The following is a 22,342-nucleotide window of genomic DNA, read 5'->3' as shown; positions in this document are numbered from 1 at the left end:
GTTCCTGGTACTTTGTGTGCAAAGATATGACTACCCACTATAATTGGTACAGCTCTGAGGGGAACGGTATCTGGCAGCTGGGAGCCCAGGAATACCACAAGGTCACACTGCACAACAAAACCTCACACAAGTGATTGACTGGAAAAACAGAAGGGGTCTGCCTCTGCTCAGGAGAGAAGCAGCAAAGAAGGCAGTGAGAGGCAGGCTTTATATAAGGCTTGAGGGGCTTTCCAGGGTGTCCTGGGATTGGTGGAATTTTGTGACCTGATCTTTGAGCAAGTTTAGGGATTGGTGGCCTAATCTTGGGCTTTTTTTCTCCATAGGGCAGAGCTTGGCGCTCTCTGTGTGTGTGTGTGTGTGTGTGTGTGTGTGTGTGTGTGTGTGTGTATGTGTGTGTGTGTGTGTGTGTGCCCGCGCACGTGTGCGCTAGGGCAAGGGGCAAGGATACCTTGTTCATAGTGATTGACATTCAAGGTAGGAGGGGGCCTGCAAGGTCTCAGGAGCCCAGGGCACACATATTCACTTGGGTCTGTCCATGAAGATCAGGACTCTAGGTTGGTCAGCATAATCGTAGGGCTCTTCATGGCCTGACCGTAGGATGGTGACCACTACAGTGGCATTAGTTAGTGTACATCTTCAGGATCAGAACCAGAGTAGCACCTCTGACTATCAGGTCATTGCACTCCGAAGATACAAACCAGGAAGGGTTGGCCTGAGCTACGGGAAAATCAAGGTCAAGATGGATGAGGGTTTGGGCCATATCAGGTTATCAATAAAGCCTTCAAATTCCACCAGGCATGGTGACGCACTCCATTAATTCCAGCACTCAGGAGGCAGAGGCAGGTGGATGGCTGTGAGTTTGATGCCAGCCTGGTCTACAAATTGAGTCTAGGACAGGCAGAGCTATTTAGAGTACTTTTTTTTTTTTTTTAAGACTTATTTATTTATTTATTTATTATACAGTGCTCTGTCTGCATGTACACCTGCACACTAGAAGAGGACATCAGATCACATTATAGATGGTTGTGAGGTACCATGTGGTTGCTGGGAATTGAACTCAGGACCTTTGGAAGAGCAGGCGGTGCTCCTAACCTCTGAGCCATCTCTCCAGCCCCCTATTTAGAGTACTTAACCTGCTTAAACTCTCTAGCCCCGTCATTGAGACCTACTTTAGTTTTTTGTATAACTGTGGCTCCTCTGCTAACACCAGTTATTGCTCTTTGCATATCAGAAGCCATTTTACTCCCGTCTCCATTTTGATCATAAGGTGAAATTAAGTTCAAGTCTCAGGCCCTACGTGCCTGAAACCAGGAAGGTTTAATGCTTTCTTCTTAGAATAAAACAATGGATGCTAAATGCATGTTTGCTTGGGTTAAAGAGAAATGATGTTCTATTAGAGTTGAGACCACAACATCCTGCTATGTTCCTTACTCCCAGAGAGCTGGAAGCCCCCAAGAGCTCCCCTACCCTAAATCCTAACCATTCAGCTTAAAATGCTTTGTCTAGCTACCTGGATACATTGTGCTCAGAACAGAATCAATTCTTGTGTTTAACTGGTCAAAATGATGTAACACTGCCCTGCCCCTTGCTTCCCACCTGGCTACCTGGTTTTACCTGGTTATAGATTTTCTTATAAAAAGCCAGCCTGTGCTCGCTTCGGCAGCACATATACTAAAATTGGAACGATACAGAGAAGATTAGCATGGCCCCTGCACAAGGATGACACGCAAATTTGTGAAGCGTTCCATATTTCTGGAAAGTGGGACAGAGGGGAGGAGATCCTATTGGGACACTAGGTGAGAGAAGCATGGGAGAATGGGGAAATAGAAGGATCCAGAGGGTCCTAGAAACCTACAATAAGAACATTATGACGGGCAGATCTGGGCCCAGGGGTCCTGCTCAAACTATGGCACCAGCCAAGGACAATATGTGCAGTAAACTTCGAACCCCTACTCAGATCTAGCCAATGGACAGGACATTCTTCACAGTTGAGTGGAGAGTGGGGTCTGACTTTCACATGAACTCTGGTGCCCCATATTTGAACATGTCCCCTGGATGGGTAGGCCTGGTGGCACTCAGAGGAAGGATAGCAGGCTACCAAGAAGAGACTTGATACCCTATGAGCATATACAGGGGGAGGAGGTCCCCCTCAGTCACAGTCATAGGGGAGGGGAGTTAGGGGAAAATGGGAGGGAGAGAGGAATGGGAGGATACAAGGGATGGGATAACAATTGAGATGTAATATGAATAAATTAATAAAATATATTTTTTAAAAAGCCAGCCTTAAGCCAGGCGTGGTGGCGCACACCTTTAATTCCAGCACTTGGGAGGCAGAGGCAGGCGGATTACTGTGAGTTCAAGGCCAGCCTGGTCTACAAAGGGAGTCCAGGACAGACAAGGCTAACACAGAGAGACCCTGTCTCAAAAAAAAAAAAAAAAAAAAAAAGCCAGCCTTAAAAACAGACCATCCAAGCCAGGCGTGGTGGTGTATGCCTTTAATCCCAGCACTTGGGAGGCAGAGGCAGGCAGATCACTGTGAGTTCGAGGTCAGCCCGGTCTACAAAGCGAGTCTAGGACAGCCAAGACTACACAGAGAAAGCCTGTCTCAAAAAAACAAAAAAAGAAAAAAACAAAACAAAACAAAAAACCCAGACCATCCAGAGCTAGATATGGTGCCTTTAATCCCAGCACTCAGGAGGCAGAGGCAAGTGGATTGCTGTGAGTTTGAGGCCAGCCTGGTCTACAAAGCAAGTCCTGGACAGCCATGACTACAAGGAAAACTCTGTCTCAAAAATAAAAAATAAAAAACAAAAAAATCCAAACAATTTCCACATGTGCTACACATATCCCTATAAAAACACCTCAACGCTGGGTGTCGTGGTGCATGCCTTTAATCTCAGCACTCTGGAGGCAGAGGTAGGCAGATCTCTGTGAGTTGAGGCCAGCCTGGTCTATAGAGTGAGCTGCAGGACAGCCACAGATACACTGAGAAACCCTGTCTGGAAAAACAAAAACAAAGAAAGAAAAACATAGACCAATGTCACAATCTGGTTCTAGAGCCCAGATTATGGCCCTGACTGGTCAGTTTATGTTCAGTTTTTGTTAGCATTCAAACTTTCAACAATTTGAGTCTGGTGTTTGAGTGGTCAGAATATGGCTGTTCTTGAACTCATAACAAGAGAAATCTGTTTTGAAAGAAAGAAAACAAAAAGAAAAAAAATCAATTTCAGTTAGTGAATCAGAAAATGTCCGAGAAAGCATTTTATAATAATAATTATATGGCTGGATGGTGCACATCTTTAATCCCAGCATTCGGGAGACAAAGTCAGACGGATCTCTGTGGGTTCAAGGCCAGCCTGGTCTACAAAGGGAGTCCAGGACAGCCAGGGCTACACAGGAAAAACCCTGTCTCAAAAAAACAAAGCAAAAAGAAATTAGTGGCCGGGTGTGGTGGCGCACGCCTTTAATCCCAGCACTCAGGAGGCAGAGTCAGGCGGATCGCTGTGAGTTCAAGGCAAGCCTGGTCTACAAGGTGAGTCCAGGATGGCCAAGGCTACACAGAGAAACCCTGTCTCGAAAAACAAAACAAACAAACAAAAGAAATTAGTGGTTAACACTTGCCCATACACTCCTAAAGCAGCTTTCTGCTGCTAGAGATCTGTGTTCCTAAGTCTGTCTTTATCAACAGCTTATCTCCTTTCCTGATGGTGACATTTGCCAGCTCCTCCTCCAGCTCCTGTTTAGCCGTTGGCTTCACCGGCTTGTATATCTCTAGTACCCCAACCATGTCGTCCGGGGAATCAAACTCAGGTTGCCATGCTTAGCAGTAGGTGTTTTTCTGTTGTTGTTTTTTGAGACATAGTTATGCTATGTAGACCAGGCTGCCTAGGCCTTCAGAATGCTGGGGTGTGTTTTTGTTGTTGTTGTTGTTTGGTTGTTCGTTTTGTTGTTGTTTTCTTTTTGAATCAGGCTGATCTCATACTTGGGTTGTGTAGTGACTTTGAACTTCTGACTCTGCTGCATGCATTTCCAAAGTGCTGGAATTGCGTGTGTCCACCACCACGCCTCATTTTTGGCTGTGGTTGATTTATTTTTCCCTTTGAGATAGGGATCCCAATGAACTTGATTTGCGTGTTGCAGAAGATCTCCTGCCTTCACCTCCCAAGGGCTGCGATTACAGGTGTTCCCCGCACCAGTTCTATAGGCAGTGTAGATCTAACTAGGATCCTCTTCCCTACCTTGCTTGGCAGTTCCTTGTGGCAGCTCCGTCCTTCTACTCAATGGCTAAGAGTCGGGGGTTGCGGGGGAGCGCTGGTTCTAGCCAATAGGCTGAAGGGGGCAGGGGAAGAGGCGGGGCTTCCACCAACCAATCAATAAACGCGCCCTCCTTGCCGCTCTATGTCGCTCCGCCCTGAGCTCGCTGGTCCCAGAAGGCGCCGGGTTTCCCAAGATGGCGGCCGACGTGTCCGTTACTCACCGGCCGCCGCTCAGCCCGGAGGCGGAGGCCGAAACGGAAACTCCCGAGGCCGCCGATCGCCGGGCAACCGAACAAGAGCTGCCGCCGCTCGATCCGGAAGAGATCCGGAAACGCCTGGAACATACTGAGCGCCAGTTCCGTAACCGCCGCAAGATACTGATCCGAGGCCTCCCGGGGGACGTGACCAACCAGGTATGGGGGGGGGGGGGTGAGAGCGTGGCGGGAAATACCACGGTGCGCGTGCGCGGGGGTGGGGGCAGGAGGAGAAACCGGGAGCTAGAACATTGCTGTGTGCAGGGCTCTACCCGGTGTCTGCTCCTCTCCTGGGATCGTGAGACATTAAGAGGTGGAAAGGGCCTGGTCACAATGTCAAAAAACAACTTTGGAGTGCGAGTGACGTTGCTAGGACGACCACCGGGCTTGGGAGAGACCAAGTCGTTGAAGGGTGCAGGTAGTCGCAGGGGCGGGCAGCTGTGGCCCCGTGGAAATTTGTGCGGGGGACTGTGAATGGATTGATTGAAGTAGATAACAACTGCCCCATGCATGCTCAGAGGTGCTTTCCCTCTTCTGCCTTAGGGTGGCGAGAGCTCAGATTGGAAGTTTCAGGATTAGAGTATGGCCTTTCTTTTCTAGTATGGATCCACACCTTTAAGCGGTAGACCCGGAAGTTGGTGCTGAATCCCTCAAAGAGCTCACTAGAATTGATTTGGGACAATGAAGTCTCCCATCGATTTGAAGGGAATGGGGATAGCGGTGGGATTGTGTATTCTGTGGCACTTCCTTAAGGCTAATCTTGTCTGCCGGGAGTGCCCTTCTCATGGGGACCTACCTGGAGCAGGGCGTACAATGCTCTTTGGACCCAAGGAAGTGGTATCTACGTTGCCCTGCCCGGTGGTGGTAGTATAGGCCCTTTCTGCTTTCTTAGGTACCTACTGCCCAGTAGGCGCATGGCTGGTGACGCTCCAGAGGTGTTGGGGAAAACTAAGGGGAAAGACTGTGTGCCCGATGTTGTGCATTTCCGGAACTGCCCACCCTATTTCCTTGGGCTCATACACAGACCACCTGGGGTTAGCAAGCCAGGCAACTTGCCCTGGAAGCCAGCATTCAAAACAGCAGCCCTGTCGACAGGAGGGCGTTTGGGTGGCCCATGCAACCACACAGTGTAGGATCATTAAGCGCATGGGGTAACATCCCCTCTGTTGGCCTGATAGATTGTGTGGTTCACCTCTTACAGCTTCAGTTGTTTTGTTTTGTTTTTTTCCTTTTGGACAATAGGCTTAGTAATTAGCTGTGAAAGTGTTGTGACCAGGAATGGGATAATTAGACAAGTTGGGCAACCTTGAAGGCATGTAGTTTGAATTGTTGGTGTTCCTACATCCAACTTTGCCCTGCTCAAGATAGGCTGTAGAAAATAGTTGCTGAAGTAAGCAAGTTACTGTTGCTGTTAAGTTATCTACTTGTTTATTTATTACGTATACAGTGCTCTGCCTGCAAGTACACCTGCAGGCCAGAAGAGGGCACCAGATCACATTATAGATGGTTGTGACCCACTGTGTGATTGCTGGGAATTGAACTCAGGACCTTTGGAAGAGCAGATAGTGTTCTTAACCGCTGAGCCATCTCTCCAGCCCCAGGTTATCTACTTGTATGGCGAGCCCACCTGTAGGCATGCTTGGCCAGTGACTCCGGCTTCTGATTGTGTCTCTGCAGGAAGTACATGACCTCTTGAGCGACTACGAACTCAAGTACTGTTTCGTGGACAAATACAAAGGGACAGGTTTGTGCGCTGTGCATGGGCTGGGGCAATAATGACAGTCCCCACAGTGACAGGACCTGGGTCACGTTGATTTTGAATTGTGGGTCCCATATTGTCCCAGAGGAAACAGGAGCACCTGTCTGATCCTTGTCCTGTCTGCCAATTTCTCAATTTTTTTAGACAAGGCCTCATATGTAATTATGGCTGGACCGAAACTCACTGTAGATCAGATTAACCTTGAACTCATAGAGATACACTTTCCTGCATTTGCTTCTTAAGTGCTGGGATTAAAGGCATGCACCACCATGCCTGTGTGTGTGTGTGTGTGTGTGTGTGTGTGTGTGTATGGGTAGCAAGTGGGGAAGGTAGAGCAGCTCTCTACAGTCAGTTCTTCCCACCTTGCTGAGGCAGGCTCTCTCTCTTTTTTTTTAAATATTTTATTTAGTTCTAATCTATGTGCATTTGTGTGAAAGTGTCAGATCTTGGAGTTACAGACAGTTGTGAGCTGCCATGTGGGTGCTGGGAATTGAACCCAGGTCCTTTGGAAGAGCAGGCAATGCTCTTAACCACTGAGCCGTCTCTCCAGCCCCAAGGCAGGCTCTCTTGTTTCTGTGTTGCTGTGTCCTCTGGGCATTTCCCCCATCTTAGCCTTGGGGGGCTGGTGTTACAGGTGCAGGTGAGCGTATGCGTGCACACATGTGAAGCTGGGGGTAGAACTCGGTTGTGAGGCATGGCAGCAGATGCCTATACCCAGCCTTCTTTTCCTTTTTTTGTTCTGTTTTGTTTTTGTTTTTGTTTTGAGACAGGGTTTCTCTGTGTACCCTTCGCTGTCCCAGACTCTTTGTAGACCAGGCTGGGCTCACAGAGATTTCACCTGTGTCTGCCTCCAGAGTCCTGGGTAAAGGTGAGCACCACCACCACGCCCGGCTCTCTTTTCCTTTTTTAATGTATGGACTTATTCTGTAGCCCAGATTGTCTTCTTGGGGTTCCTGATACAGCCCTAGCTAGCCTAACGTTTCTAGCCGTTCTTTAGCTTCTACCACTACTTAAAAAAAAAAGTTTTAGTTATCTTTATTTGATATGCATGGGTTTTTTTTTTTTTTTTAAAGATTTAGTATTTATTTATTATGTATACAGTGCTCTGCCTGCATGTACACCTGTAGGCCGGAAGAGGGCATCAGATCACATTATAGTTGGTTGTGAGCCACCATGTGGTTGCTGGGAATTGAACTCAGGCTCTCTGGAGGAGCAGTCAGAGCCCTTAACCTCTGAGCCATCTCTCCAGCCCCTGTTTGGGTGTTTTGCCTGTGCACCGTTTACATGCCTGATGCCCACGGAGGTCAACAAAGGGTATTGGATTCCATGGAACCAGAGTTAATGAAGGTTGTGAGCGTCTATGTGGGTTATGGGAACTAAACCCAGGTCCTTGCAAGAGCAGCAAGTGTTTTGTTTTGGTTTGGTTTTCCTTCGAGACGCACTTCGTAGACCAGGCTGGCCTCAAGCTCACTCACAGCGATCCATCTGCCTCTGCCTCCCCAGTGCTGGGATTAAAGGCCTGGTTGCAGCAAGTGCTTTTAAGAGCTGAGTCAGCTCTTCAGCCCTATATTTGGTTTTGGACTTTTGGTTTTATTTAAATCAGGTCGCATATAACTCAGACTAAAGTTAAGCTTTTACTATGTAAGTGAAGACGGCCTTGAACATGAAGACATCCCCCTGCTTTCACTTGTAGAGTGCCAGGCTTACAGGGCAGGTGTCGTTGTGCTCAGCTTCCCCACTGTTCTTACCTGTCCCCTCATAACCCAGGCCCACTGGCTGCCACATCTACCTCTGCATGGATGGTCAGCTCTTTGTTCTTGGAGTAAGACTTGGCAAGGTTGCCTTCCAGTGTGAGGCCATCAGTGAACGTCTGTGCATTCCAGTATTGTGCCAGGTGTGAAGATGGTCTATAACCTTCTGACAATCTGATTTGGAGAGCAATGTGCCTTTTTATTTTATTTTATTTTATTATTTTTTTTTTTTTTTGGTTTTTCAAGACAGAGTTTCTCTGTGTAGACTTTGCTGTCCTGGACTCACTTTGTAGGCCAGGCTGGCCCCGAACTCACAGAGATCTACCTGCCTCTGCCTCCCAAGTGCTGGGATTAAAGGCGCGCGCCATCACACCCAGCTGAATGTGCCACTTTTAAGAAGAGAGGCTAGGCAGTGGTTAAGATCCTGGGCCATGGATGCAGGCTGAGCACAGGTTGGAATCTTGGTCTGTGTTTACTCTGTGTGGTTGTGTACAAGTAACAGTTGACCGCCCAGCCCAAACTGCTTACAACACAGCTGCCAAAGGCCGGGCACCTGCTAGGTAAGCACGAAGACTGCAGTTGGAACCCCAGCACCTACATAAATGCTGGGCGGGCCTGATGACCCACTTGTCGTCAAAGTGTGTGAGAGGTGGAACAGATTCTCCTGAACAAGCTAGCTGGTAGATAGCCGAATCAGCAAGCCATGGCTTCAAATAAGAGACCAGCCTCCACCTATACCTGTATACACACACACACACACACACACACACACACACACACACACACACACACACACGTTTATCATACACATACACATGCAAGGAAAATAATGGTCATAGGCATCAACAGTTAGCAGTTACCAAGCACCCAGTGCAGTCATTCCTCCACAGGGCTTGCAGTATCCCCAAATCCAAGGATGTTTAAGTCCCCTGTAGAAACTATCGCCATTCTACAAGCACATGTGATGGCTCAGTAGGTGAGGGTGCATGTCACCCTGCCTGGGGCCCTGAGTCAGTCTCAGCACCTACGTGGTAAAACAGAGAACCAACACTTGAAAGTTGTATTCTGCTTTGGAGGCAGAGCTTCAGAAGATCAGGCTATCCTTCGCTACATAATACGTCTGAAGACAGCCTGAGGTACGCGAGACCTTCAAAAAATGAAGAAGCTAACATGGGGTTATGGAATCAAAAGCAACAGGGGCACTGTGGGTCACAAAGCCAGGATGTCTTAGATGAGGTAGGGAGGTCTGGTAAAGGGGCAGGGCATGCCTGGCAGGGTCCAGAAAGCCGGCGTTGGTGGGCAGGGGCTGCACCTGAGGAGGTTCTCTAAATAAAGTCTCCTGTGGCTATAGGATGGCTTGTGAGTGAGGAAGCTAGAGGGGCAGATGTTGGCTCTGTTTCTTAACAATTAGACTTTATTATACAATCCAACAATCCTTCACAAGAAGGAAAAAGGGTTAAAGGGAAACAAGAGTAAACCTTCCGGTATCTGTTCCACAGGACGGATCCCCAGGTGTCTCTGGCCTGCATGCAGGTCTGGCTTGTAAGCTGGCCTCTCCCCAAATCCACGTGCAATCCTGCTCCAAAAGATGCAGCCTTCTCTCTCCTCTGCCTGTGCCTCTCTCAGGCCTGCAATGGCCAGTCTGGGTCAGGATCCCTGCCCCCATCGATGCTCCATTAGAAACACAATAGCAGGGCTGGAGTCCCCAGGTCCACTTCAGTCTATCTGTGGTGTTTCCAAGGGGCAAAGCCCACCAAGACTGCTTTCACCTGGGACAAAGCCTACAATCCTTCCCACAGGCAGAACTGACTCTGGAGACCAACTGCCTCTTGAGTGTTCTGTTGTTTTATATTGTATGTGTGCACGTGTGTGCCTTGGCATGTGTGCATGTCTGAGGAGAGCTTGCAAGAGTTATTTCTCAAATCCCGCTGTGCCCTGAGGATTGGACTTAGGTTTGGTGGCAAGGCCTTGACGTGCTGAACCATCTGGTTTCCCACCCTTTTGTGTTTTAAGTTTTTGATTGATGTTGTGAGGGCTCTGTGTGTACATGATCCTGGGTGTACATGATCCTGGGTGTACATGCTACTGTGTGTACATGGTCCTGGAGACTGAATGTAGGGCCTCACAAGCACTAGGAAAGTGTTCTACTGCTGAGGTACATCCTTAGTCTTAATCTGGCTTCCTATTTTCCTTCCTGCCTTCCTTCTTTCTTTTAATTTTGTGGTGCTAAAGATGAACAGTTTTTTTTTAAGATTTATTATTTATTATTATGTATACAGAGCTCTACCTGCATGTACATCTGCAGGCCAGAGGAGGGCATCAGATCACATGATAGATGGTTGTGAGCCACCATGTGGTTGCTGGGAATTGAACTCATGACCTCTGGAAGAACAGTCAGTGTTCTTAACCTCTGAGCCATCTCTCCAGCCCCAAGATGAACACTTTTGATGCTGAGCCAGCCCTCAGTTTGTGTTTAGAGATAGTGTCTCATGTAGTCCAAGGATGACCTTGAATTGCTGATCCTCCTGCTTTAGTCGTGTGCTGACACCATCGTTGTGTGCAACCACACCTGGTCAATAGATGGAACCCAAGGCCGCCTCATGCATGCCAGGCAGGCGCTCCACCACCTGAGCTGTGTCGAGTTCAGGCTGACTTCAGACTCTGTCCTGCCCCAGTCTTGCAAATGCTGAGGTGTGACCGTCCAGCACACAGCCTTGCTATTGGGCTGCTGATCTGGGCCAGTGCAGGCTAACCTGTTCCCATTTGACAGTTGAGAAGCCAGAACCATCAAGAGCTTGGAGTTTGGGCTGGAAGGATAGCTCAAAAGTTAAGAGCACTGACTACTTCCAAAGGATCCAGGTTCAGTGCCGAGCACCCATATAATGGTTCACAACTATCTGTCATTCCAATTCCAGGGGATCTGACACCCTCTCTGGCCTCTACAAACACCAGGCACATATGTGGTACACAGGCATACATGCAGGCAAACATGGTGCTTGAGCCAGTCGTTGGTGGAACACTCCCTTAACTCCAGCAGTTGGGAGGCAGAGACAGGTAGACTTCTGAGTTCGAGGCCAGCCTGGTGTACTGAGTGCCAGGACAGCCAGGGCTAAACAGAGAAACCTGTCTCAAAAAACAAAAAAACAAAAACCAAAAAAAGTGATTGAGGCTAGGCTTAAGCTTGAGCTTTAGGGACCACCTGCTCAGCCATGACTTGAGTGGCACCTGAGTGGCACCCTGGCAGAGGTATGTGCAGAGTGAACAGCTGCTGTGTGTAGGGGGGGAGCTGTGGAAATGCAAGGCTCCAGCTGGCTGGTTTGTACTTACTAGTTGATGCCCCTGGTTCTGCTGTGACACCTGGTTTAGAGAGCCCAGGGTAGCAAGTCAAGTCCGCTCTGACCTCGGGTCCTCTCATACCCTGCAGCTTTTGTGACCCTGCTGAATGGGGAGCAGGCTGAAGCCGCCATCAACACCTTCCACCAGAGCCACCTTCGAGATCGGGAGCTGTCGGTTCAGTTGCAGCCTACTGATGCTCTGTTGTGCGTGGCCAACCTGCCACCCAGTCTGACACAGGCGCAGTTTGAAGAGCTGGTGCGGCCTTTTGGCAGCCTGGAACGCTGCTTCCTAGTGTACAGTGAGCGCACAGGCCACTCTAAGGGTTACGGCTTTGCAGAGTATATGAAGAAAGACTCTGCTGCCAGGGCCAAGTCCGACTTGCTGGGCAAGCCACTGGGCCCACGCACACTGTATGTACACTGGACAGATGCTGGGCAGCTGACCCCTGCCTTGTTGCACTCCCGGTGCCTCTGTGTGGACCACCTGCCTCCTGGCTTCAGTGACGTAGATGCCCTGCGCCATGCCCTATCAGCTGTTTATACCCCCACCTTCTGTCAGGTAGGTCCTGGGCCCTTTGGTGAAGATGTCACACAGTGTTGAATGGGCTCTCGGGAGAGGCTCTGGGGTGCGGTGGTTAAGAGCCTAGATGTATTCCAAAGGCCTGAGTGCAAATTCTTCTTGCTCACACCCTCATCACTCACACACTCATTACTTAAGCTCTCTGTAGCCCAGGTTTGCCTAAAAACACCAACCTCTTGCCGTGGTAACAGATGCGTGGCTCAATCATGTTTGCTTGTTATTTTGTTGTTGTACTGGGTTTTTTGTTTGTTTGCTTTTGTTTTTTGAGACAGGGTTTCTCTGTGTAGCCTTTGCTGTTCTGGGCTCACTTTGTAGACCAGGCTGGCCTTGAACTCACAGAGATCTGAGATCCACCTTCCTCTGCCTCTCAAATGCTGGTATTAAAGCTGCGTGTCACCACTGCCTGGCTCTTTTTTTTTTTTTAATTTATTAATTATGTATAGTGCTCTGCCTGCACTACCTGCATGCCAGAAGATGACACAAGATTTTATTATAAATGGTTGTGAGCCACCATGTGTTTGCTCGGAATTGAACTCAGGACTTTTGGAAGAGTAGCCAGTGCTCTTAACCTTTGAGCCATCTCTCCACCCTGCCGGGCTCATTCTTGATTTTTTTTGTTTTTTAAATTTTTTCGAGACAGGATTTCTCTGTGTAGCCTTGGCTGTCCTGGAGTAGCTTTGTAGACCAGGCTGGCCTCGAACTCACAGCGATCCACCTGCCTTTGCCTCCCGAGTGCCACCACGCCCAGCTGCCCAGCTCATTCTTAAGTTTCCATGTATGTATTTTTTTATTTTGCCAGTGCTGGGAATGGAACTCAAGGCCTTACCCAGCGAGTGCTTTACCGCAGACCTAGATCCCACCCCTTACGAGATACTAAGTGGTTCTGAGTCTACCTCTGCAGGACACAGTTGTTCTGGTGCCCTGAATAGAACATGGTCTTGAGAGTCGGGCAGCTCAAAATTTAGGTCTCTGTCTTCCAGTTCATAGTTCATGTGGTCCAACCCTTTGCATATATCTCTGGATTTATAAGTTGGGCACAGTCAGGAGCTGATGCCTTGGGTGTGGTTCCTGGGTAGAGTGCCTGCATAGAATCTGGCAGTGAGGGCCTTAGGAGCGTGACTAAGCTGTAGAAAACCTTCCTACCATGTGCAAAGCCCTGATTCATCTCAGCTCAATAGATAAGGACAACCCTGATGACATGAGTTTGATTCCTGGGCCCTACATGGTGGAAAGAGAACCAACTCCCTCAAGTTATCCATTGACCTACAGATGTCCCATGCACATGAACTCACACACACACGCACAAATAAATGAAATATAATTTAATTTTTTTCAAGTAATTAAGCACTGGGCATAGTGATACATGCGTTTGTGTGTGTGTGTTTTTTTTTAAGACAGGGTCTATCTACATAGCCCAGACTGTCCAAGAACTCACAGTACAGACCAGGCTGACCCTGAGCTCATACAACTCTGGGTCCTTGGTGCTGGAATTAAAGGTGTGTGCCATAGTGCCTGGCTGTGGTGTATGCCTTTAAATCTCAGCCCTGCACAAGTAGAGATGAAAAGATCTCTGTGAGTTCAAGGTCAGCGTGGGCCACATAGTTCCCTGTTTAAAAAAGTGAGACAGGCTGGAGAGATGCTCAGCTGTTTAGAGTACTGAGATCAATCCCCAGGACCCACATGGAGGCTCATAACATCACACAAGACAGCATTCATACACATAAAATAAATTTAAAGAGAGACAGAGAACTGGCTGAAGGCTTCGCCTGCCTGGACTCTCAGGCAGGGGAATTGCTGTGGAGCTATACTTAGCTGCTGTCTCCTGGGCTGAGAGTGCAGCCTGTGGGCCTGGCAGGTATTTATTGAGCCACATTGTATGCCTGGGTTCTCCCTGGGTGCTGGCAACTAAGCTTGGGTCCTGTGGCAGAGCAGGACTGGCTCTGACCTGCTCTACTGGATATTTCACTGATTCCATTTTCTTTCTTGTCAGGGCAAAAGCTGCTATCTTACTTGTTCTGAGATAAGTTAGCATTATGTAGCCAAGGCAATTTTGAAATATGTTATATAGTCTAGGCTGGGTGTGAACTCCTGACCTCCTGCCTCTGCCTCCTGAGCACTCAGGTGTGTTGGTTGGCATACCCCTGTGACCACAGCATGGTCACAGGGGTATGCCAACCAACATGCCTGGCCTTTACCCTCCCACCCTTCCTTCTTCCCTTTTCCCCTTCTCTTTCTTTTGAGACAGTGTCTCACTATGTAAACCCAGCGCTGAAGGTGGAGACAGGAAGAGCCCTTGCTAAATCCAGCCTGGCCTAGAAAATGTGAGCCCCAGGCTCAGGGGGAGAGCCTGCCTCAAAGGAATGGAGACTAAATAGAGAGCACTTGCACACTTGACCTTCTTTGCCTGCACGTGTGCAAAAATACACCCACCCACACACACACTCACACACCAGTTTTTTTAAAGAGCTAGGTATGATGGCGTTTGCCTTTAATCCAGCATCCAGGAGGCAGAGATGGCAGATTTCTGTGAGGTCCTGACTAACAAACAATTTGAAATACAATTTTGGCCGCACTGGGCCAGTCATCTAATCTCAGTTCTGCAGCACGCCTCGTCTGTGCTTCTAGATGAGGGGTGTGGGCTCCACAAACCACGGGGCTGCTGTGGAGGAAGCTGAGGCGACACAGCTCTGCGGTCACTACTATCTCTCTATGCTGACACCACGACCTCCACATTGACCTACTAATGGCAGCCTTGAATAGTCAGCTCATGAGTCCTGGCTACTTGGCAGGATGTACCCTCCCGTGTCAGTCCCTGCCACAGCATCTGGCCTAAGTCATATGTTCAGGACAGACTCTGCAGCCATCTCTTACCTCCTGATGTTCGTGGTAGTCCCTGTCAGAGTTTGCTCCCAGTGTGTCAGCACAAATACCAGCACAGTGGCTGCGGCTGAGGCGAGTCCTCTCTGCCCTATGCCTAGCCACAGGGCCTTGTTAAACTGATCTAGGACCTCCTATACCACTGACCTAGGACCTCCTATACCACTGCACAAAACTGGGGACAGTGAGTGGCAAGAAGTCACCTTCTCCTAGGGCTCACTGTCAGTGTTTGGGCTCGGTGTCTGGTCTCCCTGGTTACTTACCTCACACTCATAAGTGACTCCCACAGCTGGCATGTGGTCAGGACGGGCAGCTGAAGGGCTTCGCAGTGCTGGAGTACGAGACAGCCGAGATGGCAGAAGCGGCACAACAGCGGGCAGACGGCCTGGCCCTGGGTGGCTGCCACCTACGTGTATCCTTCTGTGCTCCAGGGCCCCCTGGTCGCAGCATGCTGGCAGCACTCATTGCTGCCCAGGCCACGGTGAGTAGGGGCACCCCCTGGACAGCAATGTCCCCCCTTTGTGGCCTCTGCTCTGAGTCATCCTCTGGCCCCCTCTTAGGCTCTCAATCGAGGCAAGGGACTCCTGCCTGAGCCAAACATTCTGCAGCTATTGAACAACCTAGGCCCGTCTGCCTCCCTTCAGCTGCTCCTCAACCCGCTGTTGCATGGAGGTGCCAGTGGCAAGCAGGGTAAGTCAGGCCACACATGGTCACGGGTATCATGCAGGGGCCATCCTCCTACATTGGTGGCTGTGGTGTGAAGATGGAGGTCCCAAAAGGGAGCAGAGCTTGCAGCAGGCAAGTCCCACCCTTCCCTGCCTGGACCCTTAAGGCCCATCCATCACTGCTGAGAACTTGGGCTTGGGCTGGGTAGTGGGTTATCCCAGTGCATCCATGTTTCATTCTAGGCCTCCTGGGTGCGCCCCCTGCGATGCCGCTGCTCAGTGGGCCCGCCCTGTCCACTGCACTGCTGCAGCTAGCTCTGCAGAGCCAGAGCCAGAAGGTAACAGCTTCCTATTGGGGCCAACCTCATCAAGTTCTTTTTCTATCCCACCCCTTATGTCAGAAGTTACTTGTCTTTGTGCTTTGGAGAGATGGCTGGCCCTGGTGACCATGGCATGCACATCTCTTCCCAAAGTGAATGTGACTAGTGACTGAGAAAGCCCAACCTTGCACAGTTAGGGTATAGTTATACTTGGTCAACATTGTTCTGTGATGAGCAAGGGGGCTGAGTGCTAAGGGCTATTGCTGTGTATGTGTGACAGTGGTGGAAAGTGCGGAGTAACAACCCTGGCATTCTCAGAATTACCTATAGATTCTGAGCGTAGACTAGGGCCTGGCATACAGCAGCCCATCAGCCACATGAGTAAGTGGTGGGTTGGGGCGTGTTCACAGGTGCTGGAGGGCTCCTCGTGTGTGGCTGCCTATGATTAACTTGGGAGGTGGTGATGCTGGGCATCATAACTGCCAGGACTCTGGGTTGCCTGTGTCTGTGGCCCACGCAATACTGTTCCCACCTCCAGCTGACTCTGCTTTGTTCTAGAAGCCTGGGATCCTGGGAGACTCGCCTCTGGGTACCCTCCAGGCCGGGGCCCAACCTGCCAACTCCCTCCTTGGGGAAATGTCTGCAGGTAAAGTTAGACCCTCCCACCCCACCTCTACTGTCCCCTTGCCCTGCTATGTGGCCTTGGCCAGGTACCCTAATTTGCCTGGGCCATCCTCCTGTTCCTTTGGTGCCCACCTCATGGGGCAGCTGGGGCTATCTTAGAGTGCTGATGCCCAAAGAGACCTTGAGTCACTAACTTCCTCTAGGGTATAGGGCTGTTGTCCCTTGTCCCCAGACCTTGAATAGAGTGGCCCTTCATGTCTGGTCCCTTAGCTGACACCTTCTTTCTCTCTTTAGGGGGAGGCCTGGCCCCGGAACTGCCGCCCCGCCGAGGGAAACCACAACCCTTACTACCACCGTTGTTGGGCCCCTCTGGGAGTGACCGGGAACCCATGGGTCTGGGTCCCCCAGCATCCCAGCTCACTCCACCCCCAGCCCCTGTTGGGCTCCGAGGCTCCAGTCTTAGAGGCCTCCCAAAGGACAGTGGGCCCATGCCAACGCCCCCTGGGGTAAGGTGCCACCCTGCTTCCAGCCTCCACTCCCTTTGCAGTCTCCTGCCCAGGACCCTAGCAAAACCAACACTCCTGTTACAGGTCTCTCTGCTGGGGGAGCCCCCAAAGGACTACCGCATCCCCCTGAACCCCTACTTGAATCTGCACAGCCTACTTCCATCCAGCAACCTGGCAGGCAAGGAGACCCGGGGCTGGGGAGGCTCTGGGAGAGGTCGCCGCCCAGCTGAGCCCTCCTTGCCGAACCCTGCAGTTCCTGGTGGAGGCAGTGGTAGCAACAGTGGCAGCAAAGCCTTCCAAATGAAGTCCCGCCTGCTCAGCCCCATCGCCAGCAACCGCCTGCCCCCTGAGCCAGGGCTGTCTGATAGCTATGGCTTTGATTACCCCTCGGTGAGTACTGGGCTGCCCTGTATTTTCTGCCTGTCTCAAAGGTGGTTCTTCACACTTGAAAAGCAAGTCCATCTGAGTTTCCCTGGTCCAAACATCCAAAAGGTAAAATGTATCTAAGGAGATTCCTCAGGCACAGGCATGAGGGCCTCAGTCTCATTCTCAGAACCCACATAAATAAAGCTAGAAGGGCTGGAATGCTTGTAACCTCAGTGCTGCAGAGGCAGGCATTCTAATCTAATAGGTAAACTCTAGACCAGGGAAGAGACCCTGTCTGAACTGGGTTTGGTGGCAAGCCATTAAGATTGCTGTGAGTTCCAGGCCGACCTGGTCTACATAGCAAGTTCAGGACAACCACAACTGCATAGTGAAACTTGGTCTGAGAAAAAGTGGACAGGGCTAGGACAGTCAGTGATTCCGCGTATGAATGAGGATGTAAAGGACTGGGGTTTGGGTCCTCAGAACCAATGTAAAAGCAGCGTTCCTGTAATCTCAGTGAGGGAGGTGTAAAGGACATCTCTGCAGGGAGCTGACTGACTAGACTAATGGAATTGGCAAGTTCTGGATACTGGTGAGAGACCTTGCTTCAATGAATAAGGTGGAGGAAGGTTCTGGCTGTCTCCTCTGTTCTCGGTACATATATGCACACACATGAATACACCAGCCCAAAACTATTGAAAATATGGTAGACCACTCCTGTGGAACAGCAGCCAAGGTCATCATCCTCTGGCCTCTAACTGCCACTGCCGCTGCTGCTGCCACCAACACACACACACACACACTTCTCACACTGTTGGCACTGGGAGGTAGAGGCTGGGTGATCACAAGTTCTAAGCTGACCCTGGTTTACAGGAGACCCTCAAAAACAAAAGACAATTAAAGGTATGGGCTGGTGAGGTTCCGAGCTGGTGAAGGTGCTTATCTGTAAGCTGAAGACCTGAGTTCTGGTCCTGGTCCCATGTGGTGGAGGGAGAACGCACTCCACAGGCTGCCCTCTCACCTACTATGAGAGCTGTGGCACACATAGGGACATGTGGGAACACATAGGGACAAAAAGTGTAATCCTAAGGTTTTGTAATATAAAATGACTTGGGCTGTGTGTGTGAACTGTACCTGCAGCGCCGGTGAGTTTTTCATTGGACTTAGAGACAACCTCTCCACACCCATATCTCTTTCTGTGGTATTCCAAAATCCTAGGCAAACCACTGCTTCCAGGCGCTTCTATCAAAGGCAGCTGTATTTTCTCTAGTGTCAGGTGGGCAGTCAGGACCTTGTGGCTGACATTTCCTTTCCTTGAGTCTCCAGGCCATCTATGTCTCTTTCAGACTTTAATCCATGCCCTCTTTTTATTTGGTTTTGGAGGTTTTTTGTTTTTTGTTTTTTGTTTTTGAGACAAGGTCTCATGTAGCCCAGGCTGGCCTCAACTCATTATGTGGATGACTCTGAAAGTCTTATCCTGTCTCTACCACATGAGTGCCGGCACCTCAGGCTTTCTCCATCACACCAGTTTATATGGTGCTGGGGACAGAAGCCAGATTTTCATGCATGCTAGCTGGGCAGGTACTTAGCCCACGTCCCAAGGCATGCTTTGTTCCTTAAGAAAAGGCTTGGCATCCCGCCTGTCTGTCCAGCCTTTCCCATTTTGAGAAGTCACTCCACAGCATCCATCCCTGGAGTCAGCTTTGCCATCCCACTGAAGCCCCTGCAGGCCCAGGTGTGGGTCACAGATCTCTAGTGTTAATTGGTGTGGAACTGGCCCAGCATAAGGTTGGCAAACACCAACTCCCCTCTCCCCCATACTTTTGCCCCTCTAATTTAGGATGTGGGACCTCGACGCCTCTTTTCCCACCCTCGGGAACCAGCCCTAGGGCCTCATGGACCCAGCAGACACAAGGTAAGAGCTGAGATGCCCTGCGTGTTCTGTAGACTATAAGTATGGGCAGTGTAACAAAGTAGATGCAGCAGTCAGCACTAGCTATGTAACAAGAAGTGCTATCGCTTCGTAACTGAACCCCACAAATGAGGCAGTCTTGCTGTGTTACCCAATTCAAACTTCTAGGCTCAAGCATTTATTTATTACCTTTAATGGGGCAGTAGGTGGTTCCCTGGGAGTTCACCAGGGCCACACCCCAGGCTATACACACAACTGTCTGTTGAAGTGAAAGTCACTGGGCTCAGGGTATCTCCCTGAGCCACACACAGCCAGCTCATCCTCTTGTGGTCCAACCTGAGTTTGTTCAAGTGGCTTTGGGCCCCAGAGGTCCCCAGAAGATGAACATGGCCACTCCGAGTCATGGTGAGGAAGAGTTCCTGCCATTGTTTTCCTCACTCAGCTGAATCTTTCTCTGCAGATGTCCCCCCCACCTAACAGCTTCAATGAGCCTCGGAGTGGTGGAGGCAGTGGGGGACCCCTGTCTCATTTTTATTCCGGCTCTCCCACCTCCTACTTCACCAGTGGCCTACAGGCTGGCCTCAAGCAGAGCCACCTCAACAAGGTGAGGAGTCCGCCCCACCAAGGACTGGTCCTTAGGGACCACTAGGATGCTGGGCCCTCTGTGTTTACATCTATCATCCAAGGTGTCTCAGCCATAGCTCCACTGGTGGCAGGACTCCCTCTTGCTCATACTAGAGTGCCAGTGGCCACGCTGGTTTCCTGCTGTGTATGGATCATAGCACTGTTGAGTTTCCTCTCGTCTCAAATTGGCCTACGGTGTGGGTGCTCATATCCTCAGACAACAGATGAGAGACACTCTGATTACCACCAAGCACCACAGCCCCAGAGTGGTACAAGGCTACAGCTGGACTCTCAGCTTTCCTCCAGGGCCTTCCTCTGGCCCTGAGGGTGACTTGCCCGCACCTCTTTGACTTCTGCAGGCCGTCGGTTCCTCCCCAATGGGCTCCAGTGAAGGGCTGCTGGGCCTTGGCCCTGGGCCCAATGGTCACAGCCACCTGCTGAAGGTACGGGCAAGGGGAGGGGAGGCGAGGCACAGGGCTGGGGAGCCCTGGCCTCTGGGAGTCCCCTGACCCGGCCTCCCCTGCCATCTGTCTCCAGACCCCACTGGGCGGCCAGAAACGCAGTTTTTCCCACCTGCTGCCATCACCCGAGCCCAGCCCAGAGGGCAGCTATGTGGGCCAGCACTCCCAGGGCCTCGGCGGCCACTACGCAGACTCCTATCTGAAGCGGAAGAGGATCTTCTAAGGGGTTGGCGCCAGAGATGCTCCAAGGGCCTGCACCAAATTGCTTTTGGGTTTTTTCTGGTATTTGTGTTTTGTGGGATTTTATTTTTATTATTTTTTATGTCCTTTTCTTTGGGTAATAGAGAAATCTCTGAAAAAGACTTTGCTGACCAACCAGCCGGAGCTCAAGGAATGCGGGGGTGTCTGGGGGCCACACCATTACCTGTGGGCCTGCTCCTGGAGCCAAAACCCTGCAGCCTTAAGAGAGAGAGGCCTGGCCTGCTCTCTTTCCCTCCCCAGCTCCTGGCCTCCTGTGCCCGGCTCTCCAGGCCTCTTCGCCTGCCTCGTCACTCCTGTGTTCTGGCCTTTCGAGTGCCTTTGGAGGTGTCCCTGACCTGTGAGGATCAGAGACGGTCCCCATTTTTAAACTTCGACAATTGACTTTGATTTCCTTTTCTAATTTTTATTATTTTTTAAAACAACCAGGATGATGACCACATCTACTTCCCCTCACCCAATCCCTCTAAAACCCCCAACTTTTGATTCCTTCAGGGCCTGGCCTACCTGGGCCTCCATTCCACATGTGCAGGTTCCAACAATTTAACCCTGCTCTCTTCCCAGTCATCTGCTGCAGGTATAGCTGTCTCATGCCGCTGCCTGCCTACTCCAGCCAGTCCCCCAGCCCCAGTCGCCTTGCCTTCTGATGCCTTAAAGTTGGGCCACGGGTCCTACTAGGTCAGAGCCTCTCAGATGCCGAGTTCAGGAGCTCGACTCAGGACCAAAGAGCTCTGACCTGGGGATCGTCCTTTCTCCAGGGTCTCTGCCCTGTGGACAGAAGGCCAAAGCCTTGGTCTTGGCAAACCACCCCTTTTGCCCAAAGCCTGGGTGCAGAGACCAGTATTTTCTGCTGGCTTCAGCAGTCTCTCCTGCTGTCTGTGAAAGTCAACCATTGTACCCAGGCCATGGGGCCTCTACAGTGTCCCTCTAACCCCAGATCACCACCATCCCAGGCTGGATCTCTGGAGCTGGCCTCCTCTCTACTCATCTGAAGGGACCTAGGGACTCTGCCCCTGGCCAGCTGATCCACCAGCCTCCCTCCCCAAACCTGATGGCCCAAAACCAATCCAGGGGGGAATCCCCTCTCCCCTTCCTCCCACACAGACCTTCGCTGAATTAAAGTTTGTAAGTAAACGGTTTTAAAAAAACATGTCAGCTGGCTGGTTCTTGAGATAAACCATGGGCCCAGCAAGATAGCTCAGTCTGGGCACTGACACCAGGCCTGACACCCTGAGTTTATCCCTGGGGCTCAAATGGTGGAAGGAGAGAACTGACTCCCACAAGTTGTCCTCTGATCTACACACGTCACAGGTGTGCTCATGTGCGGGCCACACACAACCTCTAAAGTTTAAGTTGGGAATAGTGGCACAGACATTTAATGCCAACACTTGGGAGGCAGACATAAGCTGAGTTCAAGGCCAGTCTGGTCTACATAGCAAATTCTATAACAGTTAAGTCTAAATAGAGAAAGACCCTGTCTCAACAACAACAAAAAAATTTTTTATTTTCTGTATATCAATGTTCTATCCCATGCACACTTCCAAGCCAGAAGATACCATATATCATAGATGGTTGTGAGCCATTATGTGGTTGCTGGGAATTGAACTCGGACCTCTGGAAGAGCAGCTGGTGTTATTAACTGCTGAGCCATCTCTCCAGCCCAACAAAAAAAATTTGGGCATGGTGACACTTAACCCTTAATTCCAGCAAAGGCATTCAGAGTTCAAGACCAGCCTGAATTACACACGGACCCTGTCTCAAAAAAGGTTGCCCTTGCAGAGAACGCAAGTTCAG

The 22,342-nt window shown here is 50.4% G+C and overlaps 1 protein-coding gene and 1 non-coding gene across 2 annotated transcripts; both read left to right on the top strand.

The window, feature by feature from the left end:
- The first annotated feature begins 1,647 nt into the window (after positions 1-1,647).
- On the top strand, positions 1,648-1,754 carry LOC127198840 (U6 spliceosomal RNA). The gene has a single exon (XR_007831878.1). It is a non-coding gene; the product is annotated as a U6 spliceosomal RNA (small nuclear RNA).
- Positions 1,755-4,440: 2,686 nt separating this feature from the next.
- Positions 4,441-21,007, top strand: Raver1 (ribonucleoprotein, PTB binding 1). The gene is made up of 13 exons (XM_051155976.1): positions 4,441-4,669; positions 6,188-6,254; positions 11,445-11,914; positions 15,102-15,293; positions 15,373-15,502; positions 15,721-15,815; positions 16,356-16,443; positions 16,716-16,927; positions 17,012-17,317; positions 19,134-19,208; positions 19,666-19,809; positions 20,189-20,272; positions 20,367-21,007. The coding sequence occupies exons 1-13, from the start codon at positions 4,451-4,453 to the stop codon at positions 20,511-20,513; spliced, it is 2,229 nt and encodes a 742-aa protein (XP_051011933.1). The 5' UTR covers positions 4,441-4,450; the 3' UTR covers positions 20,514-21,007.
- The last annotated feature ends 1,335 nt before the right edge of the window (positions 21,008-22,342 follow it).

Source organism: Acomys russatus, chromosome 14 (assembly GCF_903995435.1).
Source record: "Acomys russatus chromosome 14, mAcoRus1.1, whole genome shotgun sequence".
Lineage (NCBI taxonomy): Eukaryota > Metazoa > Chordata > Mammalia > Rodentia > Muridae > Acomys > Acomys russatus.
Note: the sequence above shows the minus strand (reverse complement) of the source record. Positions and strands in the feature narration are given on the sequence as shown.

Bases quoted from the DNA above. Each gene is read 5' to 3' on its own strand.
- Raver1 (XM_051155976.1), top strand. From the start codon at position 4,451: ATGGCGGCCGACGTGTCCGTTACTCACCGGCCGCCGCTCAGCCCGGAG. The intron at 6,255-11,444 runs GTTTGTGCGCTG...CATACCCTGCAG, and splicing joins GGACAAATACAAAGGGACAG to CTTTTGTGACCCTGCTGAAT. The intron at 19,810-20,188 runs GTGAGGAGTCCG...TGACTTCTGCAG, and splicing joins AGCAGAGCCACCTCAACAAG to GCCGTCGGTTCCTCCCCAAT.